General features: G+C 37.4%; 1 protein-coding gene and 1 long non-coding RNA gene across 12 annotated transcripts in view; one reads left to right on the top strand and one right to left on the bottom strand.

The window, feature by feature from the left end:
- The window catches only part of LOC105226995 (titin), a 358359-nt gene that overhangs the window by 18950 nt on the left and 314238 nt on the right, over positions 1-25171 (top strand). For all 11 annotated transcript variants that reach the window (XM_049458988.1, XM_049458990.1, XM_049458989.1 and 8 more), the window contains exons 2-8: positions 1614-2679; positions 4750-4945; positions 5177-5290; positions 6707-6881; positions 10127-10933; positions 14067-14431; positions 17815-18422. In XM_049458988.1, coding sequence (XP_049314945.1) covers positions 2513-2679; positions 4750-4945; positions 5177-5290; positions 6707-6881; positions 10127-10933; positions 14067-14431; positions 17815-18422 — 2432 coding nt within the window. In that variant the 5' untranslated portion in view covers positions 1614-2512. The remainder of the gene's footprint in view (positions 1-1613; positions 2680-4749; positions 4946-5176; positions 5291-6706; positions 6882-10126; positions 10934-14066; positions 14432-17814; positions 18423-25171) is intronic.
- LOC125778975 (uncharacterized) overlaps positions 1-25171 on the bottom strand; it is a 107190-nt gene that overhangs the window by 47196 nt on the left and 34823 nt on the right. The window lies entirely within an intron of this gene.

Genomic DNA, 25171 nt, shown 5'->3' with positions numbered 1-25171 from the left:
CAGTTTTCAGCGAAGAGGTCTGTTCATAAGTGGCAGGTTTAGCACGAGTTCAAAAGCCGCTGTTGGAGTTGTTCTTAAAGCTCTCGTTATTCACAGCGCAATGAGCCATTATACAGTGGTTTGTACACTGGTCATAATACTGCTAATGGTCTGTAGACACCTGCCTGTTATTAAGATGGCAATGTCGTCTACATATACCACTATCTTAAGGGATTTGCCGTCTAAGTTGCTTAGTAGCTTATCCACTACTAATGTCCATAAAAGCGGAGTTAGCATTTCGTCTTGCGGAGTGCCGCTACAGACTTAATTTTTCTTCCCAACGTCGTTCGACTCTACCCTTATGCTTTTAAAGGTCAAGAGGCTTCTGATCCAACGTTGTATAACAGGATCAACACCTATTGACTGGATACTATGTAGAAGAGCTCACGTAGAAACGTTGTTGAAATGCTTCGTGTATGGAGTGCAGTCTCTACCGATCTGCAAGCTTCTAGGAGGCACTGGGGCCTTATGTGCACTTCCAAGATTTTCTCTAACATTGTCAGCAAGAAGGAAGTTAAGGTTATAGGCAAAAACTCTTACGAGTTGTTTGGGTTGTTTCTACCTGCCTTCGGTATGAAAATAAGTGTGGCTCATAACTGAGATTCATGCATCACCTAAAAATCGCCTTTATCCACGGCACGCTGGAATGATTCCGTCCATACCGGGGAGATTTTTATCGGTCGAATGAGTGGATTGTCTATTCTATTTTATTCTTCCTAAAGATGTGTTCAGAAAAGTTGACCGCACTACTCCCTTCAAAAGTAGGACTTACCGCGTCCTTACAGCCTGGAAAGTGCACACTGAATAGGACTTCTAATGAGTCCTGTCAGTTGTGCGTCCACTCTCCATGAGTCTCGTCACCTCGTTGTTCTTTTCAAAGCACTACAAAAGTTTTTGCAGGATCTCGCTTTGTCCGATGCATCAACTTTTTGTAGGCCCTTAGAAGTTCTTTATATCCGTTCCAACAGTCCTCACTTTCTGCTAGCTTGGCCCAGTAGAAACATTATCGTACCCTGCATCTGCAAGACCCAAACTCCTTGTTCCACCAAGGCGGCCTCGTTTTGTGGTTGAGTCGCAGCGTAGAGCATGCGAAGTGAAGAGCTGTATTAAGGTCATTTGTAAATACAGTTCCTCTTCAAGCTTTTCATGAGAGTTATACACACAAGGTCTAAGTCTCTTGCCTAATAGCAATTGCCTCTAGAGATCCCAGATTGTGTTTCTGGGCTTTCTCCTAACCTCCTTTCTGTTCTTTGCATATAGCTTCCATAGAAACTGACATATCAAAATCGAGCTCTTGTATGTTAAAGTTATTAATTTGACGAGAGATCTTAACGATCATCTCTGATAAATTTTTTCAGATCGAATTACTATAGGATATGTATGGCCGCCATACAAACTGACCGTTCAAAATCAAGTTCTTGCATGAAAATTGTATTATTTGTGAAGGGTATTTTATAGTTGTCGTATGTTTGTAAATATATTTACATGCGGATATGCAATATGCATTTCTATTCGTTTTTTTTAATGATTCCCATTTTTCTCATCACACCATTTGTATTACTTGAATTTTCTAGCTCAACTGTTCAAAGTGGGCAACGCTGGCTGGACGCGGTCATATGAAGTAACTTACACACACACACAAACAAACACTTGTGACATTGCAGCAGAAAATTAATAAACACAACAACAATAACAGCAATAAGACCAAGAACAGCATGCAGCACATGGCTGCGCTGGAAAAAATTTAACGATGCCACATATTGTTGCAATTGCTGCAGAATGTGGAATCTGGAATAAAAATGCACGCATAAATTACCGCGACAACGGCAGACATTGAAAAAAAGAGCAATAAATTTGTACGCTGGAATTTGCAGCAACTACCAAATTAAGCGAACTGTGCAGCAAAGAAAAAAAGATAAAATAAAAAGCAACAACAACACACTAGAGTGCACTGCCAACCCCGATATAGCCGCAAGTTGCCACGCATTTAGCATTGGAATGCTAGCCGTTTGCGTCAGCAGCTGTTGCTCTTGCGTTTGTTGTTGTTGTGGCAGTGACTTTTCTGCAGTGCGGCAGTTAAGGTGCGTGGCGCGCATTCGCCATTGACCGGAAAATCAACGTCAACATCATTGACGTGCGCAACATTTAATGGCAGCACTGCAAGCAAACGCCAGCACACACACACATAAACATACATATGTGTAACGTCAGCTGCTGGTAGACGTGGCTGAGAGCGTGTCTTTTAGCCAGCCTGGGAACCAGCGTTAAGTGCGCTATGCTGCCCGGAACCAAAGTCACAGCCATAAGCTACGCAAGACGCATGAAAATAAAGCAAAGCAGCAAGCTATAACAACAAATAACGGAGAAATAAAAAACAAATTGTAAACTTGTATGTTTGGAAATCGAATTGTAAAATCAGCAGTTAAGTGCGTCGTCGCGCCTCCCCCACATCAACACAACCGCCTTCGCCACGATGGAGGAGGATGTCTTAAATGCGCTGCAGACGCGCACGGCCTACTTGGCCGGCGGCTACGATCGCGCCGGCAAAATTATCGTCGTTGTTAACATCATCAATGATTTACAATTGTGGAATCGCCGTTGTTTGGAGCTATCGATTGCCTACTTGAAAAGTGCGTTGAGGTGAGTGATTTGCGTCTTCTTCTTAATTTTTTCAGTTGAAAAATGTTCCCATATCAATTTAGTTTGTGTATACATTTATATTATATGTATAAGCACATTCATATACAAAATAGTAGACACGAGTTTTAAGTTGTGATAATACTTGATAATTGTGAAACTCTTGAAGTGTTTGTTTAAAAGTTTCTCTCTCGAAAAAAGTGAAAAAAGAAAGTTTTGCTTTTTAAGCTTATTCAGTTGGTGGACATATTGTTTTGAGAGATTTCGTTTATCTAAAAAAAATTATTATCAGTATATGGCTTCAGCTCTTTTCTAATCCGAGAATATTAAATTTTTGTTCAATCAAGCGGTCTTTAATCGAAGTGAAAGCATTTGATAGCCTTATTGTGTTATTATTATTGTTAAGAAAAATATCTCGAAAAATAACAGAAAACAAGTAAAAAGTGCTAAGTTCGAGGGTAACCGAACCGAATTTTATAATCTTGCAGGAATAAAAGCTGACGAAAGTTCTTTAGGTACTGGCAAAACTTTAGATTAGAAAATGTTGCGAAAGAAATAAGCATTCATTGCTCGATGAGATCGCGAAAAAATAAGAATAAATTTTAGTATCTTCTTGATTTATATGTATGTAATATAAACTTGACCGAATAGGCTAAATTTAATATACTATATTGAGTTGATGTGGAAAACGTCAACCAGAGGATCGGAATTCATTATACTAGGGATCTGAAGTTTAGAAGACCAATTCCTTACTAATTCAGCGCTAAGTCACATAATTTTTAAGAAAATTTGACCATTTAGTTTCATTACGATATCAAGCATTTTGACTAGAATGGATGGTTTCAATACAGATGGAAAGACTGAATTCATTATATGGGTTATATTGAGGGGAGAGAGGGGCCGATTGTGTAGATTAAATTGAACATTGCCTAGGTATACTTGAGAACATATTTTCAAGCAGTTTTTAAATACATAACTCAGTCAGTGATTATATATAGTAAATATTTGGGAATAGTATTGACCTAGATTAACATACCACATACTAATAAAACGTTTTCTGGGTTTTGTTAATCTGCCACACATACCAACAGCAATCCATATAGAGTAAAGTCAACTGAATGTTCGAAAATTCTGATTTTCACCCGATTTTATCCATTTTAGATACAAAGATATTTACTCATTGTTATTGAGATAACTTACAAATTGGTATAAAGTCAAGAGGTAGGGAAATGTTGGTCCGATCCAACTAATTTTTGACATTTAGACATACTAAGGGGTGATCCAAGTAGATATACTTTTTTCAATTTTCTTTTCTTGACAGATTACGCTTGAGTCGGGCCAAGATGTCATGTTATATTTTTTCAGTACTGTTTGGCATTTCTTTATGGAAAAATTTGGGCCAACGTTTACAAATCGTTCAACTTTATTACGGAAATTCACGTTCTGTAAAGGATGTGTTTCGAGCGCTTCGCTGAATGTTTTTAGACCCATTGTCTAACAGTCAAAGTTGTTCAGAATGATTTTTAGAACATTTCCCGCATAAGCCATTCTTTCGTTTTTTGTGTTCGCTGTTAGTCAACCCGCTCTAATATGTATATGTAACGATGATTAATCAATTCGAAGAATTGTTATGAATCTTGCTGATTCTAATTGATTGATTTTCCCAACATACAAACGAATTTTTCGCATTAAAGCGTTAAAGTATTGTTTGTGCTTGACTGTCAAACTCGAGAACAGCTTTAGAAATAAAATCGACGATAATTGCAAAACTCGCTACAATTTAACGGTTTAAAAACATACAAATTTCAAACCTAACTAATTTTCATTATCAATTTGTACATGTTGTTGTAGAAACTAATTATGATAAATGTTTTTTGTTTTCCACTTTACGCAATTATTGTTGGTTTTCTTAACTTTCAATAAGTAAATTGACAACCAGAAGACTGTAATTAAACCGCCAGTAAAGTAACACTAAACAGTAGTGAATTTCGATAAAAAAAGAAACTAAAAATTAAGCACCTCATACTTGTCTTCAATACTAAATGAACACTTTCGACTTGCTTTTTCTTGCAGCGCCGCCACTTTGCAGCGCGGCGTCACCGTCATCGTGGACGCACAGAAGAGCACGACGCGCATCACACGCACGCATGCGCGCATCATTTACGCGCTCTTCGATGAGATCACAGTCAATTTATTTCTAGTCAGAGCGGAGGGCTTCTGGGAGAAGCATGTGGACACCTGCACGAGCAAGTCGCAGGCGAAGGGCGAGGTGAGCGCTAATGATTTAGTGTGAGAATGAAAAGCGTTTTAACAATTGGAGAAAGTAGCTTAAAGCGCCAATAAAATGTTTGAATAATTCTAATGCGTTTAGCTTCCCAAGCTTTAATAAAATTATGTGTCTACAAGGCTTTTAATTGCATAATTAATATTATGTAAATTTTTATTATGAGATTTTAATGTAATTTGTGTTTTCTGTTTCACACATTTTCCACATTTCCAGCCCATTGTGCTCTCGAAGGCGCGTTTGATAAAATACTTCGACCTGTCACAGTTGCCAGAAGAGCTGGGCGGCACTTTGTCATTTAACTATGATTTATGGCTGCAACAAAGAAAGGTACGACTGGAATTATGGTGCGTCGGTAGAAATTAATTTAATATTAATTTATGTGCTTTAAATTTATTTTTTATATTTTTTGTGGCAATAATTTACTGAATTTTTTAGTTACGAAATTTAAATTTAAAATTTATGAGGGCAACCCTATTTGTGTAGTATGTAAATGGAATGATAAATGATTTCAACTTTAATTGCTTTATATTATGGAACTGTATACATTAGGGTGCATAATATTTTTGGACATAAAAAAAATTTTAAATGTCAATCTAATTGTTTTGAGAGAGAAAAATACATTTTATATCATATGGCAACTCTGAAACTAGTACATACATTATACATTAGGGATGCACCCATTTTTTGGAAAGAAAATTAAAAATAGTTTTGACAGAAAAAAAATTTAATAATATATGGCAACTCTGAAATTATAACCTGATTCAACAACAAAAACTATTGTAAATTTTAGTAACAAAATTTAATTAAAAAACTTTTTTTTTGCTTTATGGCCTTCGTTCTATAACGGGGTTTTCAATTGGGACGATGCAAAAGTAGGCCAATAGGCACAGCAAACGACGCCAAATTTTTCCCGCTTTTTTAACGTTTCTCTTCTGTAACGTTTGCCATTTTATCAGGGAAAGATATACTAACAAACAACGAGTCGGAATTATAAAAATTTACTACCGAAATTCGACGTCAAGAGCGTTGCTTCCAATTTATGGTCGACCTAATCGTCCTGTCAGACCAACAGTCAAGCGTCTAGTGGAAAAATCTGAATCCACGATCACAGTACAAAATGTTCTCGTGCCAGTAAGACAAAGAAGCACCCGTAGTGCCAAGAATATTGCTATTTGACGATATGGATTTTTGACCCAATTTGGATTATTTGGACTTGGACAATAAGTGGTTCCAATAATACGGCGCCAAAAGCCACACAACGAATGTTACAATCGATGAAAATCAAGTTTGGTGAACGTGTTATCTCACGAAATGGCTCAGTCAATTGGCCACCTCGGTCGTGCAAATTGACGCCGTTAGACTATTTCCTGTGGGGCTATGTAATGTCATAGACCAACAAGTCAGCGACGATTGATAAACTTCGTACGAATATCGAACGTTAAATTGCAGCGTTCTTGAAGTTCTGAAATTGAGTTCCACACATAACTTTTACAGCGCTCTTGCTTTTGTAGCGCTCTTATTGAAAAACCCTTTATAAATGATAGGCACGATATCATTAGGAATACTTCTTACAAAAAGTCTATAATTTTTATATATTGTAAAATTATTCAGAAAATTGCGATAATTTGTTAACTAGAATATATGATTGTAAATTAACGGCATCAAATTTAGCCATATTCCCAGCTATTTACTCGTATGTAAAAATGAATAACTGATTTTCTTTTTACTTATTTTCTCACGCAGGCCATTGATGAGTTCCAAAAGACTTTCGATTCGACGCTGAGCAGCATGGAGAATCTGCACGTGGTGCTGCTGAATAATAAATCATTGCGGCCAACGGAAGCGGATGTTGAGTTGAAGAAGTGTGCACAGCTGCATACGAGCGTACAACAACAAATCGAAGTGGTCATCGAGTTGGGTAAGCTGATAAGAAGGGGCTTTAGTAATGGGCTATAAGCTCAAAAAATAAGACGAACGCTTAATTTTTGCTTTTTATGTATTTACGAGCGAGTAAAGCGCTTAAATTAAGACATCAACTACGCCGCACATAATGTAATTTAACATAAAACACATGCTTTACTCAGGTGGGTATGCCTGTGCGTGAGTAAAAATGTGAGATAAGTGATTATGCGGCAATTAAAAATTCAAAACAAAGAAAAGAAAAATAAATAAAAAAGAAAAACAAAGCGACGAAAAATAAATAAAAAAGATAAATAAAACAAATAAGAAAATCAACTGCTAACGCATAAACACTGGCTACTTGAAGGTCCACTGTGTACAAGTTTGCCGCTTAAGTCTTTCGTTTCGCCAAGCAAAAGCGCAAATGTTTTGCAACAAATGCTGTTTTTAGTTTGTGGTTGATATTTATTAATTAATGTAAAAATATTAATAGTCAATTTAATCTTTTTTTTATCTAAGCTTTAGAAGTAACTGCAGCTTTATGAATGAAAAATTGTGCGAGGAAAAACTTGAAATTTCGACTTTGAAATCATAATAACACGCGGTTTAGAAGGAGAAGAGATTGCCATAAAGATATGTAAATGAATATTTTTGCCAAATTTATGGAAACTTTTGCATAATGATGCAATAAATTAGTGAATTGATGGGGTGGGTCTTTGAAGTTCGTATACATACATACTACTATGAGCAAAAATAGTAAGACTTTGTTAATTTTGAAAATCTTAATTTATTTTTCAAATCTATGGCGGTTCCCTCATAGAAATCCCACCTAGAAAAAATATTATGCCGACGAATAGGTTTTCAAACAGTAAATTTAAATGAAGAAGTCTTACTATTTTTTGCCCACAGTAATCACTAGTAGTAGTCGCTAATTTGTTGCATTCAAACTATGCACAAGTATATTATACTACATCTATATATACTGTATCTTTTTTCTATCCACCTTGAATACCGCCACTGAAATTAAATGCTTGTTATTCGCTCATTGCCAATTAACACTCGATTTGTATGACACACACGCCTGTGTTAACAATGAGTTGTTACGCATTGAAAGTATTAAGTGCTAAGTATGCAAAATAAGTAAGCATTGAAAGAAATTGAAAGTATTTCCATTCATTTGTACTTTAAATAGCTTTCTGTGGTGATTTTCATGAACAATTTTTTTTGAAAGATGTAATTTTAAAGAAAAATTTTGTTTTGATTGAAAATATGAAGATCTTTAGATTTTCTATGATATATATTAATTGGCGTAATTATAATTTTTCCATTGCATACAATTCAATCAACTTGCTCAAAACTTAGCACTGTACCTCCGGGGTTAAAATGAAATCTGCTAAGGCAATTACTTCCATCACCACCTAGTAATCTTAAATTGTACAATGATTGTCAATATCCTGTTCTCGCAAAATCTGTTTCTTTCAATAAAGCAGTCCTTACATGATTTCCCTTCATTATCTGCCAAAAAAAGTTCGATATTAACTTTCTGACAGAACTGTTAGCCTTGTCGTATGTGTACCAACCAGCCGGTGACTAGTCAGAACCCTTAATATTATGATTGAGATTGAGATGAATTTTACTGAAGGCAAGAAGGCTTACTAATATCGCCTCCGAGCGAGTACAAGCCTGTACCCAACGGAAGATTGCCCTGGTCCGAACCGACAATTTTTTTTAGCATTATCGCATGAATACAACCGGTCGGTGACTAGTCTATTACTCCTAATTGACTATGGAATCGCCATCGGCTTCTAGTCTATTAATAATCAAGCAAGGATGACCTTTATTATAAAAATTATAGTTTTCATCACTTTCATATGAAAGATTTGAAACAACTCGATTCAATTGAAAGTGAGGTTCAGCAGAAGGTAGAAATAGTTTAAGAAGATCGCCCCAAAAACCGGCTTTTTTGGAATTTACTGCTATATCGATTGCTTTAAAATTTTAAGTGTATGTTATTTATTCATTTTTTTGGAAAAAGAAATAAAATATTAAATTAAGTATATTTCGAGTTACGCGCGCTACTCCAACAGCGCTAAAAACAGGGTCCTCCATTGTTGTAGTGATTCTGGCATTTTCGATGAAGGAAATCTAAAAAAAATTCTCTAACAAAAGATATTGTCCGTACAATTAGTTACGGTCGAAAAACAAAACCAAAAACTGACAAAATAGCGGAGCGTCAATTTCAAAAATTAAGCGAAGTCAAATCTGGTGAATCCTGTGGTTGATCGATGGATTCATTGAGATTTTGGCTTTAAAATCGGTCAAAATTGTGGCTCGATGCGATGATGCATTACCATCGTATAACGTATTGTTCCTCACAAACGCCTCAATACAACCAAATAGTGTTCCTTACTGACCGTCTTGTACCTCCTGAATGAATGTATGATACACCAAACCACAAATATCGAAAAAAACAATGAGGATCACTTTGATTTTTGAGCGGTTGTGGCGTGATTTTTTCGGTTTCGACTAGGTTTTTCTCTCCATTTCTTAGATTGTTGACTTGTTTCCATGTCAAATTCATAAATCCATGTCTCATCGGCAGTAAGAATGCTCTCCAAGTATCGGAATTTGCATGATCAATTCTAGATCTACCACGATCTAAAATTACCATAAGCAGTTGCTGTAAACAAACTGGTTTCTTGGTTTTTTCTTAATTCATATATGAACTTCGAACGATATGCCAACGAAATTGTACTTATCTTTAATTATTTTTAATTACATAACCAAATAATAACTCAAACTTAATAATGATCATTTTAAATAGTCCAACGTTATTGAAAAATTAAAATATTATCCAAAAAATTATTAAATTTGCATGAAATAGCTGTAGAGAAAAATGTTTTGGATTGAAAAACAATTGAAATCACTTTACTAATCACCGCTACTTATGTACAAGAAAGCTTTTACATAACCTAAAACCGAAAAGATTTCGATTCACTTGATTGCAGCACTCAATTTGCTACCGCAATTCACCTTTCACCTGCAATTGAAGCTGAAAAGAAAGCGTTCAATGCTGAATAGACATTAACGCGTTTGAAAAGAGATAGAGATTGAATTGAAGAAAGTGACTGCCGATTTGAAGTGGTTGCGAGACCGAAGTGAACACGTAGAAAATGAAGTGGGCACTTAGGCTGAGAAAATGAAAATGAAAAAATAACTTAAGCTTTACAATATTTAAAAGTCTTTTTTTTCCCTCCTTTCCAGGTAATCGCGTGTTGAATCGGCTATCGGAAGCTTATGCGCCGCCCATAGCGGCACCAACGCCGCAAATATCTGCCACAACCAACGTCTTAACACCCGCTATCAACAACACAGCAACAATACCCTGCCATGAATCCCATAACAACAACAACAGCGTACAAACACAAACGAATTTCAACTGCACCACAGCCAACACACCCGCCACACGCTTGCCACTGCCGCCGGATCTGCAATACGCACGCGCACGCATCGAACTGCTGCTCAACCAAATCGAACGCAAACAAACGGAAATACGCACCGCGTGGCTGGAACTCTTGCAGAGCATACGCGAGGCACGCGAACTCACACATCTGGAAGAGGGTGTCGCCTTCGTCACGAACTGGATACTACAGACTGCCGAACAGATGCTCAGCCGACAGTATAGCATTGGCGGCGATGTGCACAGCTGTGAGACGCTGCGCGCCGCACACGATGTACTCGAACTGGAATGCCGCGAAACGTATGGCTTCTATGCGGAATTGTTGTATAAAATCGACGCGTTCGCTGGGGTGAAGGACTCGCATGCATATAAGGATCTGATGTCACAATGTGATTTTATGCAATTTGTGTGTCGCTCATTCGCCACAAGACTGGAGCGGCGTCGGAATGTGTTGATCACATCGTTGCGGTTTTTTCGACTCGTCAGCGAATATTTCGATCGAACCACTGCGGTTTTCGAAACACTAGTCATGGGTAATAAAATAGCCGAGGAGAATTTTGTGACGGCGGCGGAGACTTTGCAGCAACTGAAGGAGAGTCAGCTGAGCTTGGGTGAGTGTAATTGCGAAGGGTGCGAGAGGTGCTAAGGGAGTGTAGGTTGATCGTGTAGCGTGGAGGTTTGAAATTATGTTGAGCAGATATTTATGCACATATTATAGAGCATACAGGTGCATGCTTTTAGTTTGTGGTTTGTGCGGGAAATGACATTGAGGAAATTTGATATAGTTATAAAGCATATTTAGGTCTTGCCGAAGGCATGATTGAATGCTTTTTTCATACAAGGAAACAAAATTATTCATAAAATTCCACTGAACCGTTATGTAAAAATTATTATCACACATTATTTTATGGCCTCAAAGCAATCAAATTTGTTAGATTAACGATTCAATGTATTTATTTGCCAGTTTCGACATTCTTCTCAATTACTGCTGAAAGAAATATAAGCCGGGTTATTGGAGCGAATCGAAAATATAGATCTCAACATATTCGCTCTGCTATAAAAGCCATGAAAATGTATTCATAGTATGTAGTATGTTTGTAATCATACCTGATGATTGATAGCTGAAGGATAGATAGACCTTAAATTAGAAACTCATTCCTATTTTGAAATTTCTTTCAGACTTGGGGAACAGATTTTCTCTGAACTTTTGGTGTTTTTTACTTCAGCTTATTTTTTCATATCGAAGTAGAAGTCTTAATTCTCTCAAAATTACATGGAATAAGGGTTCGAATAGTAATAAAACGTCCCGAAATGAAAAGTTTAGTAGTAAAACAACCCATCCTGCTCTAAAAAATAACTGCGCTCACTCTTCTATAACAATTTCAATTAAACTGAAACTAACTACCATATTTGAGCATATTGTACTGGTAAGAATTACTGATGTAGAGATTTTTCTTAGAACTACAACAAAAAAGCCACAGAAGAGGAAATGGTGAAAATATGAAGCCATGAAAAAGAAAGGGCCCTACACAGAAAACCGAGGCTAGGGAATGATTGTGTAGAATTTTTGAAGAAAATATTTGCAAAAAAGTGGCAGAGAACCCGGTCTGCTATGCATTCGGCGCCCGGGAGAAATTGTTACTGATCTTCTCCCTATATTTCACGATAAATGGTTACATATAATATATTCAGCTGGCAAGAAGTATATACTTGTATAAGGGTGAGCTAAAAATGAGTCTATCGAATTTATGGGTTAAATAGAATAGGCATAGGAAAAAGATTTTAGCTTAATTTTAACTGGGGTCAAAGACCCCATATATTATTAAAAATATATTTTCATTAAGAATATCATAGCTTTTGAAACGTTCAGTATAAAATTCTTGTAGAACAAAAAATCTCATAAAAGATCTATCTAAAAGGGATCAGATTTAAACAATTGGTAGGTCATTGTAAGGACAACTATACATTGTGACAAAAATGCACCCGGAAATTGTAATAAAATTCAGATTTCATATGTATTTAGCAAAGTTGGGAGGACTGTCCTTATAAATACTATGCCAAATCTGAGCGCGATCTGTCAACCAGTTTGTTTACAGCGGCTGATTAAGTCGGTACACCTCAGTGGAATTTTTAAGATGGATAAAAAATCGAACAAAGAATTTGTCTCCAAATGATATTTTTTTACAAATTTTGTGTGCGGAAATGCAAATGTTGGAAAAGGCTTATGGTGATTCATTTTTATCAAAAACACAAGAGGCCGACGAGAGGTACAAAGCCTTCAAAGACGGTCAATATACATGCTTCGTTCTGGACGACCTTCGACCTTTTCAACTATTGAAAATATTAAAAAGTGAAATTTTTGGTCCTTAAAAACCGTCAGGCAAGTGTTTGAGAAATGGCATACGAGCTCGACATCTCTCTTGAGTCCGTTTGAAAGGCTTTGGTGGATATTTTAGGTATGAATCCGGCCGGAATCCATGAACCCTCGTATCTAGTCATGATTATGACCGGATTAATGCAAAGAATGCAATTAATACCATCGATCAACAAAAGTATTCACCAGATTTGGCTCCGTATGTTTTTTCTTTTTCCCCAAACTGAAACTGCCGTTCTGTGGAGGCCGTTTTCAGTCGATCGAAGGGATAAAACCAAATTCGCTGAAGAAGTTGAAGCCCATCCCAAAAGGTGCTTACGAAAAATGTCTCGAGGGCTGGAAAAATCTTTAGCATAAGGGAACTACATGTGGTGGGAATTATTTTAAAAGCGACAAAATAAATATTAATGAATAATTAATTAGTTTTATTTACAATTTCCGAGTACTTTTTTCCAAAAATGTATATAGAACATGCAGAAATAGTTGGTAGGGACGAGATCATTTATTATGTTTTGAGAAAAACGTGTTTAAGGGGAGCCTGCTTTAGAGGCTTCAAAAATCTATTATTTTTAGGATTTTTTTGGGAGCGAAAAAATAATTGATTAAAGCGAAATTTCTAGGGTATATAAATATTTAAACATCATCTGCAAATTTTTTGGATACGAAATCTTTGATATTCTGCCCTTGGGAAGCAATTGCCCGATGCATCTCGCATGTGCATTTGCCGGACGGCGGGCAGGATGCAAGTAAACTTAAAGAGCTGACTAAACTGAGCGGCAGTAAAAGCCGTTCTAACATAAAAACTACCTAAAGCATTCATTCAAAATTTTAGTATTCTATTTTTAAGGCTTTAAGTTACCAAAATATGGAAAAAAAAACGGATTCTGTTTTTATTTCACACTAGATATGCTTTCAATGTTTATACCATATTCTTATTAAATTTAATTTTTCAATCAAAACTTCTTTACTACGTGAAATATATTGGAAAGATGAGCTCGAAAGACTAAGCTATCCGCCTTCTGTGGTTTAATTACAGCACACACTTGAGCATTAAGTGATTTCAACAGTTTTCTCACAATTCGTGAAATAAGGCCAAGTTGTAAAATTTTCTCCCTAAAAACCGTTACTTGAAACAAAACTCTTAATGTGCCGATAAGCATAAGTTGTACATAACTTTCTTAAGTATTTTTTTGCCCAGAAATTTCACTAAAAATATGCATGTTACTTGCTTTTTTCTTTCATTTTCTTCTGCCCTTCAACCGTAAAAATTTTCAACACAACATTTCACCGGAATCCAATTAATCGGCCAATTGTGTTGAACACACAAAAAACGTAATTCACAAAATCGGCACAAACAAATCGGCTGGCAGGCAACCTGGAACGCGAACTCGTTAAGGAGGGCGAAAAGCTCAGCGATATGCTGGCGATGCCGGTGAAAGATGCGCTTGGCCGTGACCTACACATCGACTACAGCGAAGATATCGGCAATGTGCGCGATATTTTGGACACGACGTTGGCGCGACGCAACATCTTCGGCGACAGCGTTGAACTGCAGAAACTCACCTTGGAACAAGTGACACACATTTACACATACGAAGCGGATGGCCGTATGGCCATTAAATGGATGGAGGATTTGTACAATGTCATGATCAAGTGCCATTCGCACGTCGGCTGTAATATACACGAGATACAGGTGCAGAAGGATGAATTGCAGACATTTCAAGAAACTGGAAAGGTAAGTCAGACAACTACGCTTACATATATGTATTTGTATGCATATGTATATGGGTATGTGTGTGTGTGATAAGCACAGTGAATACAAAAGGCCATTCAGTCCAGTTGCTCATTGAGGGAAGGTAGCTATGCATTTGTATATATGCATATATACATATGACTGTATATATGTAGGTGCATTTATGTATAGGTGTGTGTGTGTGGGGCCCGCAAGCCGCCTGTGGGCAAGCTGTGTGGCAAGTTGCCGTTGGAGTTGGGAGTCACCGTGCGCTACTACCGCTGATTTTGTTTCGCTCTGGCGCTTTTTCGAAAAAAATTGTGGTTGTTGTCGCTATGGTTGTTGTTGCCGACATGCAACTAGGTGTTGTTAATGGTCAGCCGTATGCAAGCGATTTATCACAGTTTGTAATCATGTTTTGCATCCTGAGTTGTTGGCATTGCTTTGTTTTTGTTTTTGTTATAATTGTTGTTGTTGTTGTTGTTGCTCTTGTTATTATTGTGGGTTTGTTATTGTTATGGTCAGTGAGTTAAAGCGGTCCAATTTCCGTTCATCACCGGTTTCTCCTCTGCCTTTTTTCCTTGCTCATATTTGTTGTTGTTGTTATATTTTTTTTGCATTTGTGTCCCTCTTATTATGCAGAACCTGTTCGACGTAATTCTGGTTCTACATGCACCGCATTGATATGGTGAATGGTGTAATTTAGCGCAACAAAATAATTTGCCGTTTTCGCGTTTTGCTGTCGCCAATTTGATGCAGGGAAACAGCGCGATGAGGCCGCTATGTTGTGACAGGGGTAGGTGGCATAACTAGCTTAGGAGAGTACCGTTACTTGTTTGTTAACCGCAACCGCACACCTGTTACAGTTGATTTAACAATGTGTATAATCTAAAGAGGAAAATTCTAAATAATTTCGTCTTTTGATTTAATGGAAATTTAACAATTTAGGTGTTAGTGATCTCGGAAGTGAGGTTAGCTGTTCTCAGAAACGTGAGACAGTGCGGTGATCATGAGATGATTAGTAAAGGGTATAATATGTACTGTGACCACAAGGTGAATTACTTGAGCGGAAGTAAATTTTAGATTTGCCTGATTAATCTGTTATATTGGGAGAAAGACTCAATATGATTCTTAATATTTGCTATGAAAGCCTTTTAGGATATTAAGTGTGTATGAAAATTAATGAATTATGGTTCAAGCCCATATCATCCAATTCGGCCCAAAAATATTCGGTTATCCCTACTAAAGTTGAGGCCACTGACTCAGAATTTCGGTAGAAAATTTTAATAATTTCGAATTGTTGTTGGATCGTATATCTTTCCATGATGAAATACCAAACCTTACAATAGAGAAATGTCAAAAGAGCGGGAAAAAATATGGTGCCCATTGGACAGGTCCGATAGGGACAGGTCTATTTTTGTAGTGCATTAACCAGAATATGTATGTAAGTATATACTGGGTCCTTCACCAACAAAGGCTCTGGAGGTTATTCTCGATATCCAGAATATCTAGAAGTATGATGCGGCCGCCAGCTCAAGATTTTAGGCCATTGAAGTTCGACTTGGTGTCAATAGCGATCTTGTTAATGAACTCGCAGTAAATTAACAATCAAAGAAGAGGGGATAAGTGGTTCTATGATCGACAGTTTCAACGGCGAACACATGAAATAGGAACAGGAGCGGACTTTTTCTGTTTCAAACTAAAATACTATAATTCAGTCTTTCATTCCAAGTGGTTTTCTGCTCTAACCAACAAATCCATAAACCTTCTAGTGGACACCCAAGCGGCAATTAAGGTTATGTACGTTAGGTTATGCCCATTGGCAACAAATATACTCGCAATCGGTAAATCGGTTAATACCATCTGGGTAAACAATTACCTTAAGCTTCTCCAGACCAATCAGTTCCTTCAAAACTGGTTTGAACCAACCTCAAGTCCTGAAACACAACAACACGGGGCATACTATACCACAAAGTAACTTTGTTAGCTATTTGGGGAACATTACAGCGCTCCTATCCTTAAGAACCTACCTTGAGAAAATTGGAAAAGTGGAAGCGGTGGACTGTAGAGCCTGCGTGGAGGATGACAAGACGCTGAAACATTATCTTTGCGAGAGCCCAGCATTCAGCCAGAAGTGGCGAGATATGTACCACAGCTCCCTATGAACCAACTAAGGAACATTTGGGCAATAGGGAGAGGGGAAAATCAGTTTTTTTTTTATCAAACATAGTGAGATAGTGGACAAAGATTAATTTGGTTACCTCCTTGAAGCAAAATTGGTCAAATGATGGTTTCAATGTGGCTGCTTGAGTTCTATCGCTTCAGCGTCTCCTTTTCAACCAACCGGCCAAAACGTAGCTATTTGTTGTCCGAAATTTAAGCAAGGCAGAATAACCCTACTGTTTTGCGAAAATCTATACCGATTTTATAAGCACCGATAAAAATTTATAAAGATTGTCAATATGTCATCTTACCAGAATGATAGGAACCTCTAGTTCTACGACCAACTGGTGACTCAATAACTGAGCCGCAATCGGAGTTCTCACTTAGATCGTTTCCACCATGCCATTTGTGAAGATAATGCCTGAAACGAAAGAAACTTATGTATCAATGAAATATCCCAAACTCGTTACAAAACTGCTAAGGATTAAGATTAGTTGAGGAGGTGAAAGTTAATGTGCTTTTCCAGAAAACTTCCAAAACTACAGAAAAAAAGAAAACTGTTTAACCTTATTGCACGGATGTCAATCAAGCAGAGAGTGCTTAGAAGCCCTAGTTCTAGATAAAGATATGTGATATGTGTTCCGAAGTGCAAAATATTGTCAAAGCTCAAAGAAAAGCCAAAAAGACAATAACTCTTCACATTCTTCGGTTAATAAATGACACTGGGCTGTTCTTCTTTGAAAGTAAATATAATTTATAGTTTCTAATAGTTAAGTCAAGACACTCTTATTAGTCTTATTGGGAAATATTATGCTGTATTCAAAAATGAGGTTAGAAAGAGTTTTATGTGAATGATCAGTGAGTGCTTGCATTTATGAATTACTCTTACACAGTTGTTCATTAATTATATTTCTTGTTCTTAATTTAGTTCCTCATTCCCATTACTGTCTGATAAGAAGAAACTGTTCCACCTGCCATTGAGTCGACTCATTTGTTCGCAAGCTTCGCCTTCTCTTTCTTGAAATCACCTGTTCTACTGCGTGTGCAAGAATTTATGTTAAGGAAGTCTATCTACTTATATACATAGATTTATATAGATGTATACATACGAGTATACTATACATATGTTCTCCTCTATATTCATACATACAAATATACAATTTACATATCCCCTAACTATTTATCACCCCAATAAACACACATACATGCATTCCACATTGCAGAGCATCTACAACTATGGTTGTCAACTGCTGGAAGCTTCACAGGCGCTGCGCATTTCCTGTCGCCTCGATGCCGAAGCAATACCACAACGCATGTCACAGCAATTGCAGCACACTTGGCACCGATTGCAGGCCATAAGTCAGGAACATATGACACGCTTGCGCGTCTCGGCCGTCTTCCATCGCAGCGTCGAGGAGTACTGCCAACAGCTGCAGGAGTTGCGCTTATCGGTGCGCAATCTGAAGCAGACGCCGAACAGCAGCAGCGGCATCAGCAGCGAATCGGACACACGCGCATCGCCGCCAATCATCATCGGCGGTAGGGAGACAGTAGACGAGGCGGTAGAAAGAAGCAGCCGCGATGGCGCAGAAGAAGAGGGAACCACACACAGCATAGGTGGCTATGCGGACAAGTCGACTACGACGAGTGTCACGACGACGACGAAGGGGGGCGCAAGCGGTGCCGCGGCGCTGCTGCGTGATCAGCTGCGTAAACATTTGGTGGTACGCGAACAGCTGCTGCTCGAAGTGGGTCGCATGGTGCGGTTGGGCCGACTGTTGAAAACCCGTTTGAAAGAACCATTCGTCTTGGATGCCGTTACGGGGATGAGGTGCGTATGAAAAAAGAGTTTAATTTTATCTTCAAATATCTCCATGTATAGTATATTTGTTGCTATGTTGGTTGGTAGCTTCAGCTTCAGGGAAGCTCGTTGGTGCGTTAAGTTTTAGTTGTAATGTTGAAACAGCTGTTGCTGATCGGGTTAGCGCGGCGTTTCTACAAGTTTTAACGGGTTCGAGTGTGAATTGTGACACTTTTTATTACACTGCCTTCTTGGTACAAACATATTTCGGAGATGCTGAGCTTTTATGAAGGTAAAGCGCATAAAAACCGTTTTATGCGCTGTTTATCGCAAGGGCGATTACTTAGTATAGGAACTAATTTCACGCCTCATTTCTTAGCACTCAAGTTAACCAAAATTCTACAAGAGTTTTTTATAGCATTTCAACGCGCGGTTTTTATTCTTGTTATGACAACCGGTTTGAACTAGTACCTCGTACATACATACATACATCCCGTACGTAGGGTAAAGCTATTAAAAGTGGTTAAACAGTCGTGAGTGAGTAGTCATAGTGTTGCCGCATGTTTGTGCCACCCACGGCGCGTGCTAAAGACAACTGACCGTCGGCTAAGTTAACTACTTCGTTTGTTGTTTTTGACGCGTGCTCAAATCGCTACCGTCCGCATGTAACTCACTGACGTTGGGCGTGTCATTCTTTAAAATTAATCATCATTTCAGTTTCCTGGGCTATACAAAGAGAGGTATCTAGCAAGTAACTGTACCTGCCTCTCAATATTTTTATAATTGAGCAACTGGTTTTCAAATATGCTATTAATTAACTTCGTTTGCAATGTAGAACGAAAGCTATTATCAGAAAAACAGGAAAATATATGCTTAAGAGTCGCAGAATGCATCTTAAATGCCAAGAATAAATTTCTATATTTTTACTTTGTGATTAAAATCGACAACCTCTTTACAGTCTTTAACAAAAATTCACTCTTTAATCTTTTTATTCTGACACTAATACATCCAAGCAGTGAAATTTTCAGGCATGAAAAACTTTTCTGAACTCTGCCCTGCAAAAAAAAAGAGTTCGAATAATCTTCAAATAGAGTACATCTCCAATAAGTACTATTGGGAATGAAATGAGTTCGAATGAATTCCAGCCGAGAGGCCTAATTTTCGAACACTTCTTGCAGCAATTGGAGCCATATGTCCGCAATAACGCAACAAATATGCTTAAAAGATGTCAATAGTTTCGAGCTTATCTGCGTAGACAAGCGTGACTTCAAATAACCCCACAAAAAAGGCACCTATGTAGCGTCTTTTTCGAAGCAAAGGTCGACCACATAACCATCCTTTGATTCAGGTACCGGATTCATTTTTGAATAAATATGGATCAATGACTCATAGAACGCACCAAACAATGACTTGATGAACAAAATTTTTTGTGTGAAAAACGGGATCGGTGGCCAGCTCGCTTTGGAAACATTTACTGAACGTTCTACACGCTTGAACGATTTGGACTTCTTTAATCCACAAACCAAGATCATGCTGCAAAATCTTCCATAAAGTGGATGGATACAGCTCCAATTGTTGCCCGCGAAATCGTATGCACTCATTTGGGCAATTCTTAGGATGCGTAACATACACTATAGTAAACGTGGTGCGAAGCCGATCCATGGTTAGGAACTCTGCCGGACGATGCGTCGCGCGAACCGAATCGCTATTTTGGTGATAAAGGTAATAATTTGAATTGAATTTAATTCGCCAAACCGAACTCTATCGGCTCCTTTTCTGCCCTTATACCGACAAGGGAGTTTTGTTCGAGAATAAGCCATTCGAGGAGAGAATCTGTGAGCTATAAGGCTGTATGGAATTTTCATAGCTTTTTTATTACACACCCTCTATGAAAATTCTATAAATCCTTACTTAAAAAGCCGAATATCTCGAGAAGTATTAATGATAGCGATTTCGATCTTAAACCTTTTTTGTAGCAAATAAAATTTCCTACAAGTTTATCCTGAACATTTTTTCTGTAGCTTTTGTCATTTACGAGATAACCCCAAAAAAATGCGAATTTCATGGATAAATCAGGTTTAGAGACCTGTGCTACTTCGCCGCTGTGAGTTACGACTTTGTTGCATAGTACAATTTTGCAGAGTGAACAGTTCTGAGAAAAATGCGTCTAAAGTCAAAGCGATGGCATAAAATACTTCTGATTGTAGGAATTTAAAGATAAAAATCACGATTGTAGTGTATTTTCTACGGAAAATTTTTACTTGCCTTGGTCCAGTTCTTAATGTTAATATTAAGGGCTCAAATTTTCAGGGAATTTTTTTAGGGTATTTCCAAGGAAATTTCAAATGACGGGATTGAAAAAAATTAATAGTTCTAAAAAAAAAAAAAAAACACTCCAATGTAGCTGTTATGCAAATTGATCGATAAAAGCCTGGATAAAAATCTTCGTAAAGGCCTTTAGTTCCTTATTAACTAATTTGAATTCGATTTGAAGTATTTTCATTCTGTTGGATGTAAAATGTTGGTCGGTTAGTTTACCCAATAAACTAAGATATTTCCTTATTATATTCACTATAGAAAAGAAAAAAATGATAGCAATCTTCATATTTTCAAGCGTCATCCCAGTAACTATAAACAAAAAAAATGTTTGTAATAAATATTACTATTGCCCCACAAAAATTATGCTTTAACCCTCATCATCTCATTGCCGTCTTTAACGCAAATTGTAAAGACCACACACGGTCAATTGTTTGTCGTACATTCCATTCTTCTGAAAGACAAATTAAATGCGTTCAAAACACCAATTCGATTTCGATTATTATCGCTTTAGTCACCTTTGTCGGTGGCCTATCCACCAAAGTGACATTTTTAGGGCCACATTTAACTTTATTTATACACACACATACAGACCTAAATTTACATGCATACATACATAAGTATTTATGAGAGAATGCGCTCAATGAGTGTCTACAACATGTCTGCTTCCGCATAGGCTTCCCACACGCGTGTGCATCATTTACATATTTACACGTTTTCTTTCTTTTACTTCCTTCACACATTGAATTCGGTTCCTCTCTTCCAGAACCTAAGTAAAAATTATTGTTCGTCGCCACACGCAAATGAATTAATTATGAAGATATTGCATAATTTTTGTAGAACCATGTGAAGGGACTAATAAGAAAAAACATAAATAACATCATGCCTTGTAGGAAATTGATGAATCGGCATGCAATTTATTTTTTTTTAAGTTAAATACTGTGTTTAAGTGATTTTTTTGTTATTTTAATACCATGAACTGGGTAGTATGTCAGGAAGTCTATAACAGCCAAAGGAAAAGTCGGAGACCATACGAATTATATTCCTATATAGCGTGAGCCATATAAAATTTTAAATTTCGAAGATAGGGCGTAAAAGATTGAGTGTAGCGTTTGCTGTATGGCACGTAGCGCCGTCCTGCTGGAACTAAATGTTGTCCAAGTGTTCCTCTTCAATTTGCTTGAAGAAAAATTCGGTTAACATTGCGCGATGTCGCTCACCACGGTTCATTCTTCATTTTCGAAGAAAAATGGGTCGATGATTCCACCAGACCAAAATCCGCACCATACAGTGATTCGTGCTGCATTGGCTTCTCGACGATTACGTACGGATTTTCTGTGCCCCAAATGCGACAATTCTGCTTGTTATCGTAACCATCGAGGTGGAAATGAGCCTCGTGCGAAAAGATGATTTTTCGGTAAAATTGACCATCCTCGGTCAAACGAACGTCAATCCAACACCAATCTGCGAACTTTAGAATAGTGAACAGCGTAAATTTTAGACTTTTTACTGAATATCTGCCACTTTCCGAATGTCGAAATATAAATAATTCAAATTTAAAACGTTAGTTGGCCCACCCAATATATATGGGTAAATGATCGCCAAGTGAGCGAACTAAATTTAACCATTACCATCTGTCTGTTCACCTATCTATTGGTTAGTCAGTTCATTATCAAATGGTTTTGAACCATTTAAAAAAGGCTGGCTATAAAAAGAAGTTCGATACTTGTATGCTACATGATTTGCCTGTGAAAAATATAATGGATTTAATTAAAATCTGCTATTCTTTGCTGAAACGAAAGGAAATCGAACCACTTCTGAAGCGAATAGTAACTAGAAACAAAAAGGGAATCAAATACGACAATAATGTGCGAAAAAGATCATGGTGGTGGAGCTCAACAAATGGTCGCAAAGCCAGGATTGGCGTCTCGAAAGGTTATGCTGAATGTTTTTTGGGATTGGAAAGGAATCATCCACTATGAGCTGCTCCAGCCCGGTCAAACGATTAATTTTACATTTTACTGTCAACAACTCATGAGATTGAAGCAAGCAATCGAAAAAATTACGGCCCGAACTGATCAACAGAATGGGCTTCGTCTTCCATCAGTACAACGCTAGACTACACACATCTTTGATGACTCGACAAAAGCTGGGAGAGCTTGACTGGGAAATTTTGATGCATCCACCATATAACCCTGACCTTGAACCATCGGACTACCATTTGTTTCGGTCAATGCAAAACTCCCTTAATAGAGCAAAGTTGGCTTCAAGAGAAGCTTGTGAAAATTACTTGACGCAGTTTTCGCCGAGAAACCAGAGACTAAGTTTTACACTGACAGAGTAATGTCTCTAGCGAAGAAATGGCAAAAAGTGGTCGACTAAAATAGTACATGTTTGGTGCATTCAATTTCATTATAAATACAAAAAAAGGAAGTTGAAGTTTTATTAGAAATACGAAAAAACTTTTTCGACTACCCAATAAACGCGAACTAGTCCCTCAGCTTTTAAGATGGCAGTTTGAAAAATTGCATACGTTCTTTCCTCTTCAAAAAAATATTCTTATTTTTCGGAACCGCTGATATCAGCCATACAATTGCCAGATAAACAAATCGATCAAAATCAAGTTCTTGTATGGAAAATCTTTTTTTTTGACGAGATATCTTTCCGCAATCTGTAGTACTTGCTCAAACAATTTTTCAAATCGAACAACAATAGCACATAGTTACCATACAAACTGACCGATCAAAATCAAGTCAAAAGTCTTAAAGAAATACAACTGGCGTACCCTTAGAACCATCATAATGGTGAAACTAACCTATAATATGCAAAAGAAAACTTAGTAGCACTGAATACAGCGACTATACCTCTTCAATGATGTGTTCGAGGTATGTGGTGGTATACTCTCTTATACGGGCTTAAATGAACAAAGTCTTACTATTTTCCATATTCTTCGACTCTGAAAAAAATAAAGTTGTGAATTTAAATTTCCTTCCCAATGAGTAATTCAGGAAGACTTTCTGACATAAAAGTGATTAAAGTGACTATTTTTCTTACCAGTACAGAAAGTTGACAGTTGGACAAAGCATATTTCCTACTAAACCTTCGCTTATGTTGTCTCTTATGAATATTGTTGTTGTTTTTGCGCATTAGTAAACTATGCATACAACACTTTAAGCATTAATTTGCGTTTATTGCACTTTTACGATGAGTTTCCACCAACACCACCAGAATGTAAATAAACACTATTGCAAATGAGCGCTACTACAAACATATAACATTGTGATAGAACAGTAGCCAGTCTGTCTGTAGGCTGAGGTTATTGACTACCTTTCAGACGCCAAACTGTTGATTATAGCGAAATTATGCTACGTGTACTGTAAATGTAATTAAATAGAGTTACGTGATTCGAAGCTATCTTTTGATTGAGTGTGACAATGGTTCTAAATTTAATATTTATGAGCAATTAATAAACAGTAATGTGTTGGGTATAATTATGGGTGGGACAAGGCTGGGCGAGTAACAGTTGGGAAAGTCCCATATGAGTTGCTTGGAAATGAGAATGTCACTCTGCTGGCGATGAGTTTGTAAGCAAAAACAAACATAACAAAAATGTTAAAATGAGGAAAAGCAGTTCGCAACGAGAAAAAAATTCTATTTTGATGGTGCTATCTTGATTGATTTTCGACAGAATTTTCTAGAAGTCATGTTAGGTCATCAAAACGATCTCCTGAAATATTTTTAAACATTCCATTTGACTGAGAAGTCATTCGATGTATTTTTATCTCCTCAGTTGTAGCGTACCATCATCCTTGCATCGTCTGAGGAATACGGTGGCTGCAGCACCATTAATGTGTTGTTTTTAAATAAATGTTCGCGAACAAGAAACGATGCGTGAGCTCGTGCTACAGCCAATTTGTGTTCTTCCACAAATCTCGGCGTTTCTGACGGACTTAACTTGAAGGTATTATTTTGTATTGACCGAAGAAGACGACGGCATGGGTTTCGGTCTCTTCGACTAAACAACTCAACACTAAAGAACTCATAATGCACGACGTCCCTGAAATCAAAGGAAACTGTTAACAAAACTTTCACATTTGTCTTAACTTGCCGCACTTTTTTTCAGTCTTGGCTATTGCAGTAGCTTCCTTTGAAACGATTGAGCTTTGGTTTCTACGTCATAACCATAAAGCCTGATTCGTTAGCAGTTATGATCCTCTGGTCATCGCAGACTTAGTCTAACATCTCCTAAGCAATGTCAACACGAAAGGCAGGAGCCAAGCGATATGTTTAGTTCCTCCGCAATTTCTCCAATAGCGTTTCGATAATAGGTCAGTACACTTCATTAATGTTGCCGTCTTTTCTTGAATTGATCGGGCGTCCTGCTTGCTGTTCATATATTCATCGAGCCTCTGAGAACATTTTACACCATCGATAAACGTTGCTTTTGTTCAAGGTAGCTTCAT

This window comes from Bactrocera dorsalis, chromosome 5 (assembly GCF_023373825.1).
Source record: "Bactrocera dorsalis isolate Fly_Bdor chromosome 5, ASM2337382v1, whole genome shotgun sequence".
NCBI lineage: Eukaryota > Metazoa > Arthropoda > Insecta > Diptera > Tephritidae > Bactrocera > Bactrocera dorsalis.
Note: the sequence above shows the minus strand (reverse complement) of the source record. Positions and strands in the feature narration are given on the sequence as shown.